The sequence below is a fragment of the Limulus polyphemus genome, unplaced genomic scaffold (genome assembly GCF_000517525.1).
Source record: "Limulus polyphemus unplaced genomic scaffold, Limulus_polyphemus-2.1.2 Scaffold2813, whole genome shotgun sequence".
Classification (NCBI taxonomy): Eukaryota; Metazoa; Arthropoda; class Merostomata; order Xiphosura; family Limulidae; genus Limulus; species Limulus polyphemus.
Window position 1 is genome coordinate 130,934 of NW_013668423.1, and position 20,459 is coordinate 151,392.

At 34.0% G+C, this 20,459-nt stretch overlaps 2 protein-coding genes across 3 annotated transcripts in view; both read right to left on the reverse strand.

Annotated features, from left to right (window-relative positions):
- LOC106467964 (crossover junction endonuclease MUS81-like) overlaps window positions 1-14,770 on the reverse strand; it is a 69,826-nt gene extending 55,056 nt beyond the window's left edge. For both annotated transcript variants that reach the window (XR_002612521.1, XM_022396209.1), the window contains exons 1-2: window positions 14,703-14,770; window positions 610-731 (exon numbers count right to left, since the gene is read on the reverse strand). Coding sequence is in view for 1 of the 2 variants with exons in the window: in XM_022396209.1 (XP_022251917.1) it covers window positions 610-731; window positions 14,703-14,742 (162 nt within the window). In the remaining variant the exon portion in view is untranslated. The remainder of the gene's footprint in view (window positions 1-609; window positions 732-14,702) is intronic.
- A 2,115-nt stretch (window positions 14,771-16,885) lies between these two features.
- On the reverse strand, window positions 16,886-17,829 carry LOC111087895 (neurofibromin-like; the record flags this gene model as incomplete). The annotated part of the gene is made up of 2 exons (XM_022396210.1): window positions 16,886-17,272; window positions 17,653-17,829. Coding segments are annotated over 2 exons (564 nt in total), but the record flags the coding sequence as incomplete, so codon positions are not given.
- Between the last annotated feature and the right edge of the window lie 2,630 nt (window positions 17,830-20,459).

Below are 20,459 nucleotides of genomic sequence, written 5' to 3' on the forward strand. Positions count from 1 at the left end.
CCCCCCCTATATATATATATATAAAATGCATACAAACATTCTGCAATACAGTGTGGTGATATAAAACTAACTGAGCTGTATACACTGTACTCTGTTACCATACAATGCCATTCCTGTTCAGGTGAGCTCCATAGAAAATTTACATGTATAAAGCAGCACAGAAGCACAGCTTGACACTACAGAAAGTTTGTGACTAAAACAGCATTATCAGCCAATCACGAAACCAAACTTTTCCTAACGTTTTCAGCTCCTTTTGATGGATTGTAGAAACATTTCTCATGTACAAATTACCATTTTTTAAAAAAAAATCGGAGTCAACATTACGTGTGTAGTGTAGGCATGGATAAGTATACAGTAGACTGCAATGCTGTTTTGAGTAAGGGTCTATTCCAGGGTGGTAGTCATCGGTCAGACAACAAGGGGGTTTAAGTTGGTTGTCTAAAAAAGTTTTTAGTCATTTTGAAGGATTGTTAAATTGAACCCTGTTACTTAATGTAGGCCTAATATTAATAATACCAGCATGATATGTCTAAAATAGCATTTTTATGATAATAACTCAGAAATGGTGTATTATTATAAAAATGAGTAACTTGATATAATACACAACACCTGTTGTAGAGGAATGTCTTCCACAGTCTTTTCTTGCACTTCATGCTCTACAAGATTAGTTGATGTAGATGGATTTTCTAGATTACCATCATCCATGATTTTAGGAATGTTTTCAATCTCACCTGAAGGTTTACAGAAAAATTCTCATCATAAACAAAAGTATATTTTAGTACTGTAAGTGAATGATGTATGAAACTTCATCTTCTTTATATCCTTATAAGTTTAGATGAAAAAATAACAGAAATGGCTCTTAATGATATGCCTTAAGTAACAAAAACAAATTTTTATAGTAATCTGGAAACAAAACTAAAACATGAAATTTAAAGTGAAAAACACTGATTAAAAACTGTCAAAATGCAATATCAGCTATTCAGTTTCTTTTTCAACAAAAAATATAGATTGTAAGTAATGATAACTTCTATTTACAATTAAAAAGAATACAATGTTAAAATCTTACACAATAAACAGTTACTAAAAACAGGGACTTTACATATGTTTTGGCATCTATGACACCATCTTCAGGGCTCCTGTCTTTAATAACTATTTAACATTGTATTCCTTTTAATTGTAAATAGATGTTTTAAACAAGTGTGATTTTTTAATTATTTAATGATAACTTATTTGCTATTTAAATTGGGTGGAAATTTGATTTGAAATAAAATAAAAAAACACTGAAAGAAAAATTTTATCCCTCTCTCTCTACATATATATATTGTTACATTTTTAGAATTGAAATGAATTTCAAAAAGGCACTTACTTTTGAAACACTTTCCTTTCCTTTTTGAGTTTCAACTCATGCTGTCAACAAAACATGCAACTCAAAATTTCTGAATGTCTTTTACACGCAATAGAACATGTGTCACTTACCCATAATCCTCCACTCTCCCACATGACGTATTGCACATGCTTTACAGTATCTTTCAAAGCTTTGCTTTCCAACCATAATTTAGATTTATTTGAGAGTTGTAGTCGTGATGAAAAGTAGGGAGGTGTGAGGGAAAGTATTTGAGAGCCAAGTACTTGTTTCAAATTATTTTATTTCTACAAATGTAAAATCCAAATTGGGAAGACTTACCTCTAAAATGCCGAAGGCCACAAAACCCACATTGTAAAGGAGGTGGGAACCAATGAACTACAAGCTACAGGGCAGGAAAAAGGTATCACCCTTCCTTAGAGAACCAACCCAGAGGATGAAATGGTGTCATGGACAAACACATAAGTTAGGAACAGGACAGTCCTGAGTGGATAAATCTATATCAATACAGAAACTCTCTACACAATGAGAGGCTGTATTTAACCCTATGTCAATGGCTGGGTCAAAGAGCACATGTCAATACCCTTTAGAGAGTTCATTCAAAATTTAATTAAACACTTTTATTATCAATGTATATCAATAAGCTTCTCACCAAAACATAGTTTACAATTCAAATTTTTATATAATCTATGTTTTAATTTCTTAATTTTGGGAGGAAACATTTAAATAAATTCCAAATCTTTATTTCTATATGTCACATTGCACCTCTGCATCCCAAATCTAAAGCCCAGCTAATGAGAAATACATACTACAGACATTTAAAGTTAAACTTAAAACCTCAAACCTTCATGCTTAACTGAAATATTAAAAAAAAAATTTAAATTCACACCCACGTGACATGCTCCTTCCATATAATTTTATCTTTCAAAAAAATGTCAATAATTCCTTCTGACAATGATATCACATTTTATATATAACTAACAGAAACAGCAGTTTTTCCTTACAAGAATCCCAATAATGTTATTTCGCTTGTAAGTACATATTCGGTCCCAGTTTCATTGTTTGTGATCATGATGTTCAGCTTTGAGTAGCTAAAATAACATTTTAACCTATTTATAAGCAAGTTAAAAAGCCTGTTAAATTATAGTATATTATATTCTATTGCTGCATATATTTTTTGTTTTCTAAAATGGATAATTAACCCTTTCACATTGGGTAGGTCAAAATGTTCATGTCACAACCTTTTACAGAGTTACATTCAAAAATGTAATTAAGCTACTTTCTTATCAATGCATATGAATAAACTTTGCATCAAAACATATATAGTATTAAAATTTAACTTATTAGCTAAGTTTTAAGTTCTTAATTTTATAAGGATATATATATAAAACAATCTCCCCTACAATGACATCTGCTCTTTAGGTCTTCCCTCTAGTTTATTTACCATGCCTCCAAGAAGTACAGAATTTAAAGTAAATTACTCATTATAACATATTTATTACTCAGGCAAAGCATAATTTTCATATTCTTCAATCTTATTTGGTTACAGAGCCATAAACTAGAAAATCAGACCCCTCTTTCCACACTCACCTGTCACATCCTCTCTGACATTTAATACTATATGGAAAGTCAAAGTCTTAATAATCAAATGATGCAATTTATTCTGTACACAGAATTGTCTATTTCACTTCCATTTCCAGCTTTATTTTCACAAGAAACACATCCATGAACTTAGCTTAAGGGCTCGTATCGCATAGTTAGGAAGCCAGAAAAATTATAATATTATAGAACATTGTCTGCTTTTTTAGATGTTATTATTCTATGTTCTTAGGTACAGTATTTAATTAAATAAAAAATTAGTTAGTGTAGTGCTACCACTAGTATAAAAAAAGTAGACTTAAGTTTCATCGACAATAGACAGCAAAGAAAAAAAGAAGATCCAGGTATGTACTATATTTCTTATTTTTCATGTATATTCTTTATTTATTATTATTATACAAGTAATTTAAAAAATGTAAAAATTATAAACTTGTTAGGTTAAATTAGTTAAGATAAATAATAATAATTCTTCATGAAGTATGCTTGCAAGTAGCTTGTGTTTTCAATAGGGTAACTTGAGCTACATGTTCGCCAAGTGATTTACAACTGTTATGGCAGAAACATTAGTTAGACATGGTTCAAAAGGCAATAAAAACAATAACATTAAGCATAAATAGATGTATACTGTTACAAGCTTTAAACTATTTAGGATAAACAATTGTGGTTTACTTTTAGAATTATTTCCCCTTTTTTATGTTGGTTAGGAGGTCAGTCAAATCAACCAACCCTGTATAGTTATAGTATAGAAAAATAACAGATAAAATATGAATTTCTTCTAAAGAGAAAAAAAACCAAAAAACATTTAGACATTTATTTTGCAGGTTTTATGGGTTATACAAATTAAAATTTTCAGATTAAAAAAAGTATTTTTAAATCTTAACATGAAAATCACTTTGCACTTGGAACAGTCAACACTCTGACACCATATAATTATGGGCAAAACTTCAGTTAAAAATACCTAATTAAAAATTGTGATTTTTACAAAAGACTTTTAATGTTTACTAAAAGCTTGTCCAATTCCATAGTATATGTACCACCATGGTGGTTACAAGATCGTGTGAAATACATGATAGGGGTTAAAAAGGAAAATTAAAGATTTTGGGCAAAATTAACATAGTGTAAAAAAAAAAAAAAACTAAGTGATAAGAAAGTACACTCTAGAGCACAAATTACTGAAATAGGCTTTAACTTTAACTGAAGTCCAAAATCTCTTATTTTTTTACACTTTCTATTTATTGTTATATGTTTTTTTTCAAGTAAAGTAACGAAAATGTGGAAAAAATGAGAAAATTATTAGGCTAGATAACAAATGATAAATGGAAAAAAATAAATAAAGCATTTCACAAGACCAGCTGAGCTGAGTCATGTGATTGTAACATGATCAACTGTTTACACCAATTTATTTTGCTGTAGTTAACTGCCTGTTACCTACTTACATAGGGTCTAAAGGGCATTGTGATGTAATAAAATTAAATACAAGCAGATGTGTGAAGAAGTTAGAAAGCTGAAGCTATTTCAACAAATAATTGCACTTGTCTGTTACAATGTGCTGTTATTCTAGAAGTATATATATATATATACACATACTGATTTCCTTTTTTTTCTCCTCTGTAGATTGAACACGTTACTACAGTTAGGGTTAGGTTAAAGAAAATAAAAAAGATAAGATATAAAGTTTTACCCAAAAAACTTTTGATATTCAGTTAGGAGTTTCTAGAAGCTTTGCAAAGGAAATATGAAAACTTTAACAGGAAAAGAAGTATTTTTATTCTTAGCATGAAAATCACTCAGACTGACTCAATAAAGGTGTCATAAATTAACAGATGCAAGTCTTTAGTAGAAATACTTTACTCAAAAAAAAAATTGCTTTTTTCATATACAACAGACCTATAATGCTTACTGAAAGCTTGGCAAATTTTGTGAAGATATACAGAGTTACAGTAAATATTACTTTGTATAACTTTCCAGAAACAGTGTTAGTCCAATGTTCCAACGTCACTAACAGAGGGTTAATGTGAGCAAGAAATGAAACATGCATAAACTCATACACTTTGATAATAATAACAGATACTGGGTGGAAGAGACACAATTACAAAAACTCACCAATTACAGATTCCATCAAGCATGGAGAATAATTGCAGGTAGCAAATAGAATACCAAACTGAAATGAGAGCTATACAACGATGTTAAAATAACACAAAACTATTTGATTTTGTTCACATGTTGGCCTGCCAGATGTCTTCTAAAAGGTACTGAGACCAGCAGGCCAAAGATATAGCCAAATGGCAAATGTCATGAGTGTAATCTGGAAACAGGTATTCAGACTCATCAAAATAAACAAGAAGGATACATACAAGAAGGCATACAAGTTCCATGATAATGGAAAATGGCTAAGAAGACAAGCCTTGGTATGGAAATAAGTACATAAAAAAGAAGGCCATCTGTATAAGATTGGCTAAAAACAAGCAACCAAATTCTGCAGGCACCAACCAAGAGAAACAGTCCAACAAGATACGGAAGAAAAATCAGCAAGAATATGACAACATATGAGCTATCTCAGAAGAGAACCTGGTTCTCTTCCAAAGAACTGCATTATAGCCAGCCATGAAGCTGCAGATGATAAACATCATTGTGAAGGATGGATGTTTGAGGCTGCCTGGGAAGACATTTCCAAGACAGTAACAGAAGAGAATCCATCTGTGGAAATCATGGCTGAGCAGGAAAGATCTAAGAAGTACAAGATATTGGGTAGGCGCAGGCTGAGACCTGAACAATCCATCACAGAGAGAAAACAAACTAGGCTATCCAATGAGTGGCAGTCAACAACTGAGCTAGTACAATCCAATCATCCATGTAATGAGGAAAATTGATATATTGTGGGTAGAAGAACAGCAAAAGCTTTTCCTACATGTAAAGACACAGGAAACTAAAACCAGCCCAAAAGAGAGAGCTTTATACTGATAAACAAACTGCCCAACTTACATAACAAAGAAAAAATTAGAAGACTTGTGAATTAGAATGTATAACTACTCATCTTGATATCCACTTTCATCATTCCTTTATGAAGGAACCTGTAAGATCCAAAAGGGCAAGAGGTTGACAGAAGTGATATAAAAACCAAATTGAAGAACCTGTTGAGCTCAGTGGTCTCAAAGCCAAAGATTTTACAAATAAACACATGGTCCCAAACAGCCCCTCCCAAAAGATGAAGGAATTTTAAGGAAATTCATTGTCTGGGTAGAGATGCCCCACCTCAATTACATCGCCACTTTACAACATGAAAGGAACAAGAAACATTAGACCTGAGGCTAAGAGCTAAAGTTTCAGTTGATAAATAAATAAACAGATGACCATGTTAAGAAGCTATAAGAATAAGAAAAGTGTGACTTAAAAAATCATTGACAAGTGTCTAAAAGAATTAGCTGCAACCTGAATGTCAGGAGAAGAAATAAGTATTCCTAAATGGTATCTTGTACCAACACATTGGATCCCCCAAGCATAATAGAAACAGGTTCAATATTTAAAATGTTACATACCATGGGAAAATAGGGAAATAATTTCAACAAAACTAAGACTGACTAGTAAATCCTGATCCTCAAACAAAGGTTTTGAAAAAGCCTTAGCAAAAGACCTGGCTTGTTCATGAATAGAAGAAGAAAAAGGGTACTGATCAATCCAAGAAACCTTGATACTTACCAAGGACACTCCCAAAAGACATGGTATAAATGTTGTAAATACGTTGATCAATAAATGCTGTCAATACAGAGACAGGAATTCTCTACTAACCTGGGGAAGATTACTAAAACAAAGCTTCAACAGAAGCAGAAGTTTAGCTTCAAAAGTAACTTAAACCTCACAATCAATCATGGAAAAAAAGATCTCACAATGTGAATGAAATGATTGTCAACAAAGAAATTATACTATGGCAGTAAAGCAAGATCCCCTAATGCATGTGCAATGAGTCACATGGAAGCTGGAAGCATGAAAAATTATAGATATGTGATGTATGCTCTGTAATGTGCAAAGAACATTTAGAAATTTTAAGTCCTGTTCATTTGATAGAATAAGTTCAAACTCAACAATGAAAAGCTTTTAGAATTTCAGAGCTAAGTCTACATCTTTGAACCATATATCTTGCCATAAACAAGATAATTATCCCTTATGACAGTAAACTGACAACCTGGACCTAAAATGGTAGTGTGTAAATAAATTAGAGAAGAGGGGGATACCTAGAGAGCAAATATCACAATTCTCGTACTAAGGGATATTGAGGATATTGTCCTTTAAAATTAAGAAATTAAAACTTATAAAATATTAAAATTTAGATAATTAGAAATGTTTTGATGCAAAGTTTATTTGAGACATTCATTTCCAGGTGACTGGGAAATATATGTCCTAGCTGCAGTGAAAGAGTTAACTAAATTTTGAATGTTACTCACTAAAACCTCGTGACAAGTGCAGAAAGAAATGCCCATAGTGAGAGGGTTAACTGGTATACAATATTTAGTATAATCACATTTGAATTTAGAATGTAATTTAAATTTTAGTTTGTCATAATCATGACAAATACTTCATATTACAAAATTTTATAATAATATATTCTAACTGCTATTCCAATAACCATAGTTGATGTGTTTTTTGTGTAAATTGCTAAATTCAATTAGCATTATTGTACAGTCAACTTTTCACACAAGCAGCATGTTTATGAGGATTTCTCAAAGTTCCCTATAAATTCTGAATAGATACTGTATTATATTTATAATCCTATGAAAGATATCATGTGAGGTTTTGGTTCATTTGTTTTAACATTTAAAAATATATGATTATCTTTAAAACTAAGAAGTGTAATGTGGTTAGGGCATGATTAGACCGTATGGTGTATGTCTGACATCGACTCAACTGGGCAGACAAAGGCAGGGATGATGAACCCGTCCTGCTGCAGAAGGAGGGCACATTTGCTGTTTGAAGGGTGATCCACACTACACAAACAGTGCCACCATCACCCTACTTTCCACTGAATCGTGCTATACATAGTCAGTAAGAAATTTTCCAAGGTCCACCACCTCATCAGCTAGGAACTGGTAAGTGATAAGGGTCTCCTGTGCTCCACTTGATGAAGGGGGGTAGGAGAATTCTTGCTGGGGAGACCTCCATTTGATGATTGCTGAAAAGGTATTTTACTGGAGACAATGCAATGGGTGACTGTGAAATCTTATATTTAAAAATTGGCAAACAAGTGGGCAGTCACTTTCCTGGTATAGGCTTTTACCATGTTAGTTCATGGAAGGTATGGTCTGGATTGGGCAATTTAGTAATTTTAATACCATGAGGGGTCTTGCAGAACACCCCATCTCAACAGTGGGCACTAGTAGATCCAGAGCAGATAGGTTGAGCACTTTCTATTACCCCAGGCCTGGTGCAGATTTTGGGAAATAAGCATACCCTGGGAGGCAACACCAGCCACCTGACGGGATCCTATAAGAGGGAAGAGTGTCATGTAAAAAAAAATGTACTTACCCTTCTCAAAGACAGTGTGTGTGTAGTTTTAATGAAGAACAGCAACTTGAGGGAGTCAAAATCCTGCACGAGACAAAACAGCCAGGTAATGAAGATAATGGGAGAAAAACATGTGGGGATTCATCCATATGTAAGCCTGTAGGATCTTGTCCAAGAGTCAGCAAAAATGAGATGCAGGAGTGAGACAGTTGACAAACCTGATGTGATAAAATGTGAAAGAACGTTCACCCACCCAAGCAGCTGAAGTCTTAAGAAAAAAGACCCAGTCTGGGTAGAGGAGGAAGTAAGTATGGTGAAAGAGAGTGCAAGAAACATTGATGGCATATACATCTGAATGACAGCAATCTCAGGTGAGAAGGAAAATGATATTTCTTGAGCAAAAGATGATATAATGAACATGAAGCCAATGGCTTAAATGAAGTGCATGTAAGAGTATATAAAACCTATTTGAATAGGCCAAGTACACTCAGCCTGGGCAAAAAAACATCCAAGGGAAGCACCTTGGGATACATCAGATTGAACAAGTGTGGTCCATCTGGGCAAAAACATCAAGTGGAAGCACCTTGCATAAGAATTTGAGATCAATAAGTGTGGTTTGCTCAGGCAAAAACATCCAGGGGAAGCACCTTGAATACTGAATATTATTGTGTAATTCATTGTTCAGTACTGTAGTTATTTTAACAACTATGGCCCTCTTCCTGTCAAGTGGGTACACATAGGCTAGAAAGTTTTATTTTGTTTTTAAAAACCCACTTAGGAGGAGACTTCCATGGTCTATCACTCCAGTGACTGAGAACCAGAAATGGTAAGGACTCCTGTGCTCCACTAGAAGAGATGAGGGGGAAATACATGTTGGGGAGTCTGGAGGAACAATACACCAGAGACAGTGCCATGGGTGTCTATGATTCCTTATCTTAAAAAGCAGATAGACACCAATTGTAGGAATCATGGGTCAGTAGGGATGGGCAGATCTCCCCGTCTACTTTACTCATGAGGTCCATGAGTGACAGTCCTTCATAAATTAAACTAGTAACATTTGAAAAAAAAACTGTAGATACACATATCACCAGACAAGCTGCCAGTGGCCTTACAGAAACACTCCATCTTAACAGTGAGCATTGTAGAATTACATCTAGTGCAAATATAATATGAAGCATACCTGACCAGGCAACACCCACCACTAGGTGGGATCCTGAAATACAATATGTATCACCTATAAATATATAGGAAAAGTAATATGTTGACTTACCTTGGTCAAAGGCGAACAGACATGTGTAGAATCACCAAAGTTGGAAGACTATACCTGTCTAAGGAAGACACAGCCAGTTCGTGCAGATAATGTTGGACGAATGTATTGGGAGTTGTCCACATATCAACCTGAACAATCTCCTCCAAAGGCTGGCAAAGCAAGCAGCTAAAGACATAGATAGATGATAAATTAGGTACGAAGAAATACTGTACAGATAACAGCGACCTCCCATGGACAAGTCAGAATATGCCAGTCTTATGAGTTGATGACATCAACCAGTGAGTGCAATAGGGGACATATCACGAGACACAGAGTAAATCCTTGGAACAAATAGACAGGAATGATTATATGAAAGGAGGAAGTACAAGCCACATAATATTTCAGGGAACAAACCAGACAAAGAAGTCTATCCGGAACTAAATGGGAATACAAGTGGGAAATGGAAGGTAAGGAAATATGAAAGAAGACCAAACCACCCATCTGGGCAGCAGATATCTAGGGAAGGAAGGCCCAGTCAAGTTAGAGGATAACAAAAGAGGAATGGTAAAGGATGTGGGAAACATCAATGGCATAAATATTGGAATGACAATGACTGCAAGCAAGGAGAAAGAGGACTTCATGGAAAGATGGTACAAGGAACACATAGCAATGGGTTCAAATGGAGAACTGGACAGGGCATAAAGGACAAAATTGAGATCCAATATGGCAAAAAAAAAAAAGGGACGTGGAGAACGGACAGATGAAAGGAAAAGGCGGCAAATAACAAGAGGAGTAAGGTTTCTGGAAATGGGAAAATTAGAAGGTGATCAACAGGGCAGCCATATAACTAGAAACAGCTGACATGGACCAAACCTGATCAAACAACCAGGCAAAGAACTGAGAAAGATGAGGTACCAAAGGACAGAAGCCACAACAAACTGACCATGGTCTAAAGGTAGACCACCTCTTCTGGTACACAGACAAGGAGGAAGGTTGAATGGAATGGGAAAGGAAAGACACTACACTAGGGGTGAGTCCCTGAACTGAGGCAAGGGACCGGACAAAAGCCACATGGGAAGATGTAGTTTGGGGAAGTTGGAATGAATTATGTGTGATTGTGGTTGTCAGAGGAGAAACTGGGACAGAGGTAAAAACAGGGGATGTTGCTACAGTAAGAGCCAGAGCAGAGGGAACAATGCCTAAGCAGGCCAATATGAAGCAATAAGCAGGACATGATAAGGAGTGGTCTGGGTAAGAGAAAAGACTCTGGAGAGGATTCTGATCGGAGGGTAGGCATATAGGTAAAGACCCCTTCAATCCTGACTGAATACATCTACTCCCAGAGCTAAAAAGTGTGAAACCAAAATACTCGTGAAAGAAGGGGCATCTCCATGGGGAGAACCTGGTTGGGTCAAGATAAGTGCTTGGCCACCAGATACATAATGCCAGGAACATGACATGCCAAAATCACCATGTAGTGATCATGGGCTAAGTAAAGAAGATCCAGATTCTGAAAACACAGAGATATAGCTGATGACAGTGGAATAGTCGGAATAAACCATAACCACCCGCTCTCTTAGGACTGAGAGGAAAAGATACAGAGTCCAAAGAACTGCCAAAAGTTCCAGGATGCTGAAAATGGAGAGTAGCCTCCTTGATGGGTCATTGAACGGAAATCTCTTGGGAATCAAGGAAAGCCCACCAAGGAATATTGGTAAACAGACAAGATGGAGGAATAGGAACCTCCACCTAGTCAGTTCCCTGTCGAGCCACCAAGCAAGGTCAGCCCTAATCCCAGGTGAAACAGAAATGGGATAGTCCAAGGGATCATGGGAGAAGTTCCATTGGTCAAGAAGAGTCCACTGAAGGGAATGCATGTGAGCTCGACACAGTGAGAAAAGGATAAGGTAGGGCCATTGACACTGCCTGCTCCATATCTTTGAGCTGAAGTGGAGAAGGCTGGACCTGACAAAGATGAGAATTTAAGAAAACCCCCAAGGTAATAAAATATTTTGTGGGGTTAAAAATGGACTTCTCCAACTGGAACAGAAAACCCCGCTTGATTAGCTTCCCAAAGAAGTAAGCATGCACGATTGACTGACTGGGCACAGGAAAAGACAAGCAGAAGCCAGTCATCCATGAAAAGGGTAGTCCGAAGACCCAACGTGTGAAAATGACAGGCAGAAGAGTGTACAACTTAACAAAACACACAAAGCTGAAGAAGGACCGAATGACAGTGCCCGGAACTAGAAGACAAGACCCCCGCAGATGCACTGAAGAAAACAATGTGAAACTGGAGCAGTTGAAATTTGAATATATGCATCCATCATGACAATTTGGTAATCCAGAGTCTTGTGGAAAAAACCCTCTGAAATGAGAGGTAGAACTCCATTGTGAAACGAGGTGGCCCCAGATAAGAGTTCAACCGGGACAGGTTTATGTTGGGTCTACAATCTCCCATCTTTCAAAGGACAGCAATTAAACAGGAGTAAAACCCAAGTTGAATAGTTACCACCCATTCAACTTTGTGTAGTAGGTTTTGAACAGACTAGGCAAGACAACTGGAAGAGGTGCAATCCCAAGGAGGAGGGAAGGAGATCCAGGAAGTGGATACGGGGGGTGGGGGTGGGGGGGGGGGGTGAAGGCAGAAACCTTCAGACAGAACCCATAGGCCCCATGGAACTGTTGTAAAGTGTAGTAAAAAAAGACACAAAATAAGCATACTTAGACAAAGTACTCATAACTAAGGAACTGACGAAACCTAGAAATTTGTAGAGTCTACAAAGTACATAAAAATAACAAACTTGCAAAACAATGAAATTCCTAAAACATAAAACAATAAGCAGTACCTAAAGTACAAAACCACTAAAGAAACTTAGAAGATGAAAGACACATAAATACTGAACTTATAAGTCCACTCAAAGAACCAATAAGACAAAGGACACAAAAGTCAAACCTACCCTGAAGAACATGAGAATTAAAAAGCGCCTAGTAAACATTAACAAAATTTGACTCAAATCTAATCCCCAACCAGATGTGACCAGTAGTAAAGAAAAAAGAACTTACAAACTAACACAAACAGTGAAAGAAAGTATAAATAATGAACCAACACACACAAAATTGGCTGAAGTTACAATTACCCAAACAGTAACTATCGTGCAAAACTCATCCATATATCGAAAATTAAACAAAAACAAAGTAACAAATAAACTCGAAACATAAATTTAAACTAAAGTAACTTAAATGGTAAAAATAATTATGAAATCTAACTTACTAACTACTGAGCAGAGAAGACACGAAAGACCTAAATTATCATGCGAGGAAATAGATCAATCCACAGAAGCTCACATAAACTTGCTAAACCCACTGGGAGTGAGGAATACATGATGAACAATTTACCAAAGATCTCCTGGAAAAAAGAACAATACCTAACCCAGGATATTACATGGAGGCACGATAACAGGTGGAAGGTGTCATACAAAGAAATTTCCACTCAATAGTTATATCCTTCCTCACAAACAAAAAAATAAATTGTAGCATGAAAAGAAAAAATCATCAGCTGAACTCCTCATGAACTAAAGCCAGTACATCCTCAGCAGATACCATCAACCCTGAGACTAATGTCAGAAACATTGTCGACTGTCACAGGAATTTCCTCATCATTCGTATTAAATCTCAAATTCATATGAACAAATTAGAATTTGGAAAACAGAAATATTTCCAAAACAAACAAGTAGAAACAATGGAAATCAAACGCAAAAAGTCAAAACTTGAAGTTGAAACCAATATAAATTTTTGTTCAAGCACAATCAAAATTTTGTAGTCATATGGAGTGCAATTTAAAACACATCTACACACCAGAATGCCAATCGAGAAAATGACAATTGTTCTAGAATAGTAGAGGGAACTAGTTGTGCCAGTATAGATGGCATAGTATGATTGGTGGAGAGTAGCCACATGATCAGCACGTTCTGAAATGGCACAAAACTGATGGAGTATAAAGACTGGTGCACTGTAGCAAAATATGTTTAGCAATGCTTAGAGGGCAGACCAGGATCGAGATAGCACCATTTTGGAACTAAAACTTATCTAACTAACACATTTATAGGTGACAAACAATACTGAAGTGCTAGCAAGGTCATAAGCAGCAACAATGCTAAGAGGTTTTGACTTGTACTCTGTGGAATTCTTCGTGCCAATTTTAAAGTGACTGTTGGGAAATAGTATTTCAAAATGTGGCTTTCTACTAGTTACAAACATCTAGCTCAACTAAGTATAATTGGCTGAGAAATTGTAACTGTATGCGTAGAGAGTGGGTGTGGCATCTGTCAAGAGTTCCAAGAAATGTATTTATTTTCTTCCAACCTCTGCAAAGAAACTTGAAAGAAGAATGTGTAAACAGAGCAATTAACCAAGATTCTTTAAATATATGGAAGGTTTAGTGTATTCAAGTCCTTCTCAACTTACAAAGGCCAAACATTAAAACTTTGTGAAGTAACTAACTGAAGTTTAAGAATTTTTCTTTAAGGATTCTTTTGAAATAAAGGAATTAAAGCTTAGATAATATAAAATTCTGAATGTAACAAAGTAAAATCTCGTGACATGCGCAGTACAGGGGTAATCATAACTGTAGGGTTAAAAATGTGCTTTTCGGTGGGAGTTAGCTCCAGGATAGTGGCATGCAAATCTCAAACAAATGCACAAGGGATCAATCTATTCTGTGTGAGAAGGTGAGATAATATCTCAGAATTCCCATTATTGTAGGTATTTTTTATGTTTTTGGTGGCCACCATAACATTGAAAAACTTATTTTTCTCAACTTCTAGCATTTTGTAGAATTTTCCTCCTCTTCAGGATTCTTTATACTATAGTTAACTTACCATGACTGTTCTTGTGTTCAGATAATCTTTTTGTCTAACATCTGGCACAGTATATCTCCTAAAAAAAAATGTGCAATTAGACAGAATTACAAAGCAAAGAACCATTGTAACTTACCATAACTGTTCTTATGTTCCACTAATCTTTTGTCTAACATCTGGCACAGTTTATCTCCTAAGAAAAAAATTGTGCAAGAAGACAGAATTACTAAGAAAAGAACACATATAACAAATATTAATTTTCCCTTGTATAGCTTTTCTGTTTAACTATCTAGAGTCAAGTATGTTTTTATACACTGTTCATCAATACTAAAATTCCAAACTACTAACTCTTTTTGTTACAGTATTTACGTAACTGTAAGAAATTACATGACTTGTTTGTATCCAAAATCAATCTTATATCTGAAAACCTACCTTAATAATGTAATTAGGTTGGTATAATTGTTGTAAAGTTTTAAAATGATAACAGTAAATTAATTTGTGGTATTTCTATGTTATACAGTACATCCTCTCCCAATAACAACTTTATTTTAAATATGACTTTTTTCCATGCATGGAACAATTTGATATTGATCTGACTTCACAGGATTGACTTCCTGACAGATGTGACACACACCTGTGATTTTTAGGCAGAAGGTCGAATAATGACCACTCTATAATGACTTTTCTTCATATCAATAATGTAATTTACAGAGACACATGAATACAGTGTATACAGTATGGAACAAAGAGGTCACATGACCAGAGATTGTTTCACAGCTTAATATATGTATCTTGTAGCCCCAGGGTGTTCAACTAAAACTCCTTGGTACACACACACATAGATATTCTGGTTTAAAAACTTTCAGGTCCTGAAAGGTAACAAGGGGCAGTCAAAAACTGTTGTTTGTCTTCGCCCCACTTAGGAATTAAGATTTATTCTTTTAGTGAATGTAGTGTATTTTGAGCTAGTGACTAGACGTTATCAAACTTTATTTGGATTTACTAGCAGGATGTGAAGATTATTAACTCGCAGTTTGTTGAGTGACAGACTCGATTAATCTGTGTGTTAAGCATGGCTAATGAAATTCTTCAAGGCATCCGGAAAAGCTGCAAATGTCTCAAGCTAAGAACAGGAAGTCACCGTGAAGAAGGAGGCTCACAGTGTTGATATAGAAATGTGACGTGGATGTTGATATAGACCAAAGCAACAAAATAAACAAAATATGGAAATTAGAGAATTTTTAGACAACTTGAAATTGTTTTTATTCAACATATTACATTTTATGTAGTATTTGTATTCAGAGAGGATTACCTTATTAGATATAGGCTAGAGTCTAGCAATAATTTATTTCAGACATTTATTCTTATTTCTTTACTGGTTATTTTGAATTTGTGGAATGGTCCCTTTTCAGAACTGGGATCAAAGGATCCAAGTTTCAAGGTGAAATTTTGGTTAAGGGTGGGGCTGTTTTGTTCATTTAAGATACATAGCTTCCAATGTTTGGTACTTTGTTTAAAATTACAGTGTTTTGTATGGATATACCGTGGATTTTTTGAGTTGCAATGGTGGAAAATATGGGATGTTTTTTTTATTTTGTTTGGTGAATCTGGCTTCCAATTTTCTTCTGGTTTCTCTGATGTAGAATTCTGGACATTTATTGCACATTATTGCATGATACTAAAATCATGCACTGAAACTAAAATGAAATGCTTCTTGATATAATAACTTACAGACTCATGAACATTCAATGCGACTCCATTAAATGTGCAAAATAAACAAAGATGGACAAATTTTTTTATGAAATAAAAATTTATAAAATTTATATGTATGTAATAAAAGATGTGATACCTGGATGTTTATGAAATAAATGTGATCAATAAATAAATTATTTTAGATGAAACACAAACAAAACAATTTTGAGTTACCTTTATTGAACTATTATCCATCATAACTATTATTATACAGTGTACCAACTTGCTATGTTATCTGACTACCTTTACAGTATATAAACCATTATTCTCAACCCCTGGGAATAGTAACTGGCACAGCTTGAATTCGGTCCTTTGTTATCTGGTTATTGATCTTTTGAATAACAAATTCCTGTCAGATGTGACTTTTTTTATCATGGCAGATTAAGTCGGTCATATCTAAGAGGGACTACTGTATATATATATATATATATACACACACACACACTTTCTTTTTTTTCCAGAATTACCTCTATTTATTATTTCAATCTAACATTTCTTATAATTCCGATTGTAAAGCAAGAAATATATATTCTGTATTAAAGTGTAAACTTGAATTATACAACAGTATTACAATACCAACCAAAGCATACTTGAAAGAGTGTGAATAAAAGTACCAACCTGAATCATTCGTAGAGGGTTTTGGCTGATGCATCCCTGAGTAACTTTGGTGACTGTATCATTGAACATACAGCGTAAATCAGGGGCTTTGTTATAAACTATGTCAATCTTTGGCCACCAGGTGAGACGGGGCTGTGTTATGATACGGTACAGTGAACTCACAAGAACAAAGTGGTACGTTGAAGGAGAATTGGGGTTCAAACACACCTTCAATGCTTCATTGTTATGAGGATTGATACGGAAACAGGAGACAAAGCAGTCAATCATCAGGTCTATATCTTGATTTAAAGATGACTGGCTACGAGAAAATGGCTTACTTGGGTTGAAAAGAAGAAACTGCAGAAAAATATTAAATAAAAATGTCCATAGATTCAAACTATGTATATAGACACCTCAACTAAGTAAAATGCATTTTAAAAATCAATTTTCTATCATTAGGATAATAAATTTTGCTACTAAACATGGACTATACTGTCTACAATTCCCATGTTAAAGATTATTAAAAATTCATCATGAAACAGCTACAAAAGTCATATCATTCACTAAAACTACAGCATAATAATATATTCCTAACTGAATGGATGAGATTTATATATCAAATTTTATACAATAAAATAAAACACTCCATCTTAATCAACATTACAAGCACTTTAATAAAGTCATTTTAAAAGGATAGTTTGTAAGATTTTGATATTGTTTTACTGACAGATAGTTACCTTGAGGTCATTGATAACTGACTGTACTAAAGCAAAAACAACATTGTTGCTATCAAGAATGTTAATGTATGTAGAACATTTACACAGCTTAACACAAGTCATGGCCGCTGCTTCTGTCAGCTGCTTGCTGGTACCATGTGGAACAAGAGCTTTTTTCACACTGTCAATGAACTGACGCTAAAGAAATAAATTATATTTGTTGTGAAAAACCCACTAAAAGTAATAATTGGAATTACAATAATAAACAATATTCTCGTATTTTCTAGATTTATAAACATAGGATAACAATGTTTAACAAAAAAATAAATTACACACATTTCAATTACTACAAACCAGGGCCTGAAATTTGCACTGTTTAGTCAGCTTTGATTAGCCAGGAGACATGTACGCTGACTAGAATACTAAAAAAAAATAATCTAATTAGTCCAACAGAACCAATTAGAATTTGAAGCATCTTTCCTATTTTACCTTGTCACCAAATGTGTATTTCTATAACTTTTTTCTAAAACCATAGTTGTATTATGTATCATAAAAGTTTCTTCTTTACTTCAATCTTCCAAATGGAATATCTAGTTTTCTGGAGATCCCAGATCTATTTTTAAACATTATGGGAAATCTATAATGTCTGAAATAAAAAGGTCCCTAAGACATGTGAATGGCAGGATTTATCCAAGTGAAGCATGACAAATATAAAGATCTCAATGAAGAAATATCTTACACTTGGGTCAGTATTAACTCCCTAAATCTGAGCAAACACTACTAGCATCCAGACAAAATTCATATTTACCCATCGGACAGTGACATTGTCCAATAACATTTATGTCTCTTTGGCTGAAAACTAATCAAAATGTTATTATCCACAAAAGTAAAAAAAATGAAGTTTTATATGGTACGGTGATTATTATTAGGAAATCAAGAAAATAATTCTGGCTGAACATGCAAAAAATTATGAGTTTAAAAAGAGTTAAAACAGTAATCTCATGTCACATTATTTTTGTGTGTGTTTATCTAGATCAATATAAATACTATATACATTTTAAATTAAAGAATTTTGTTTAATGATATACATATATGTTGATACATATTTACACTTGTGTTCTTCTTTAAAAAGATAGAATTGATAGAATGGGTTTAACATATACATATCTAGAGTGGACCATTTAAACCAAATAAAGACAAGTTGGACTTCCTGAAGGATCAGTTAGAATTTTTGTGAAGGACAGATTAAACATTTTCTGAATCATTAAATCAAAATGAAATCTGAACATTATTGTTGAATATACAAGATTGTTTAGTTTAATAGTTATTATTTAGTTTATTTGGTGATTTAATATTTAATGATTATTTACTTTTCATAACAAGTGAGTTAAAAGTAATTATTTTAAGTGTGATAGTTATGCCAAGTTTGGTTGCATAACTTGGTAAGAATCATACGTTGCGTGTGTGTGGTTCAATTGTTGTAGTATTGTTGATGCCAAGTTACTCAAATCTTCAGTATTTTCCTCCTTACCTTAAATGAGTATTGTTACATTATAGCATCGCTCGCATATGTTATAGAAAGTTTGAGACCTCAGTGAACAACATATAAATATAGACAACCAAGCAAGTGCAAGTCAAGTAGCAAAAAGTCAAGTAAAGTTCAGTCAGAAAAAAGTTAAAAAATGTGAAGTTAACTGGCATGTGAGTAATTAGCCATAATGGGTGATATTTTAAAGTGAGTTCCCAGTTTAGTACAGATAACGAAAATAATTTGTCTTGCCAAAGGGTGTTCTAAAGTTATTGAACCTGTCTGTGTGGACTTTCATGAAAAGGAGACTATTATTTAAAATTCAAGATACAGCTGTGGTAACACACGGAGTAATGTAAGTGAATTGATTGCAGATTGTATAGTAGGAAACAGAGTAGAGAAAAATAATTCATCTTGTCATTTGAACTCTAAAGTAACTGAATCAGCCTCTGTGGACTTTAAGATTTCAAGAAGGTAGGTTGTGTCTTTAGACTGCTCAAAATTTCATATGTTTTTAGACTGAAATAAAGCTTAGTTACTAAGCTTGATAAATTGTTCAGGAATTCTATGGTACTGATATAGTAATTTATGATTTTTCGGTTATTCAACCATGTACATAAAATATAAAAAAATTATTTTGTTTCATATCTTCCATGTGTAAAATTTTAAAAGGCTTAGCAACCTAAGTCAAGCAGCAACTGAGTACAAAGGTCATAACTGGAAGAGATAATTTTTTGCTTTACTTCTTTATTTACTGCTCTATGTTTTAAGAAAAATAAGTTTAAGAACTTATTTCTAAACAGGAATTATCTATAAACATATATAATGTATAATAATTGAAATGTGACTGTATTTTACAAAATACTAGTCTACTAAAACACAGGTCACTTTGTAAAGACTGAAGGTCAGATATATATTATTGGATACGGTAACATGAGTACATGTGTGCCGCATCATTGTAACTTCTGTATTGTTAGCCAGGCATGGTTGAAAGGTCAATATCATAAATATATAAAAATGTATAATGTTATGAGATTTAAGCTATTTTAGAGGGTGATTTAAATTTGTTTTGATTTTTTTTTGGAGGTTACGAGGTCAGTCAAATTGACTAACATTCTATACAGTTACACTAGAGAAAATAACAGATAAAATATAAAAGTTTTACTAAAAACAAACATCTGAAATGTATTTAGGAGATTTTACAGATTACATAAATGAAATTTGAGATTTTTGAGATGAAGAAAAGTATTTTTTATCTAAACATGAAAAATCGCTTTGCCCACAGACTATTCAAAACAAA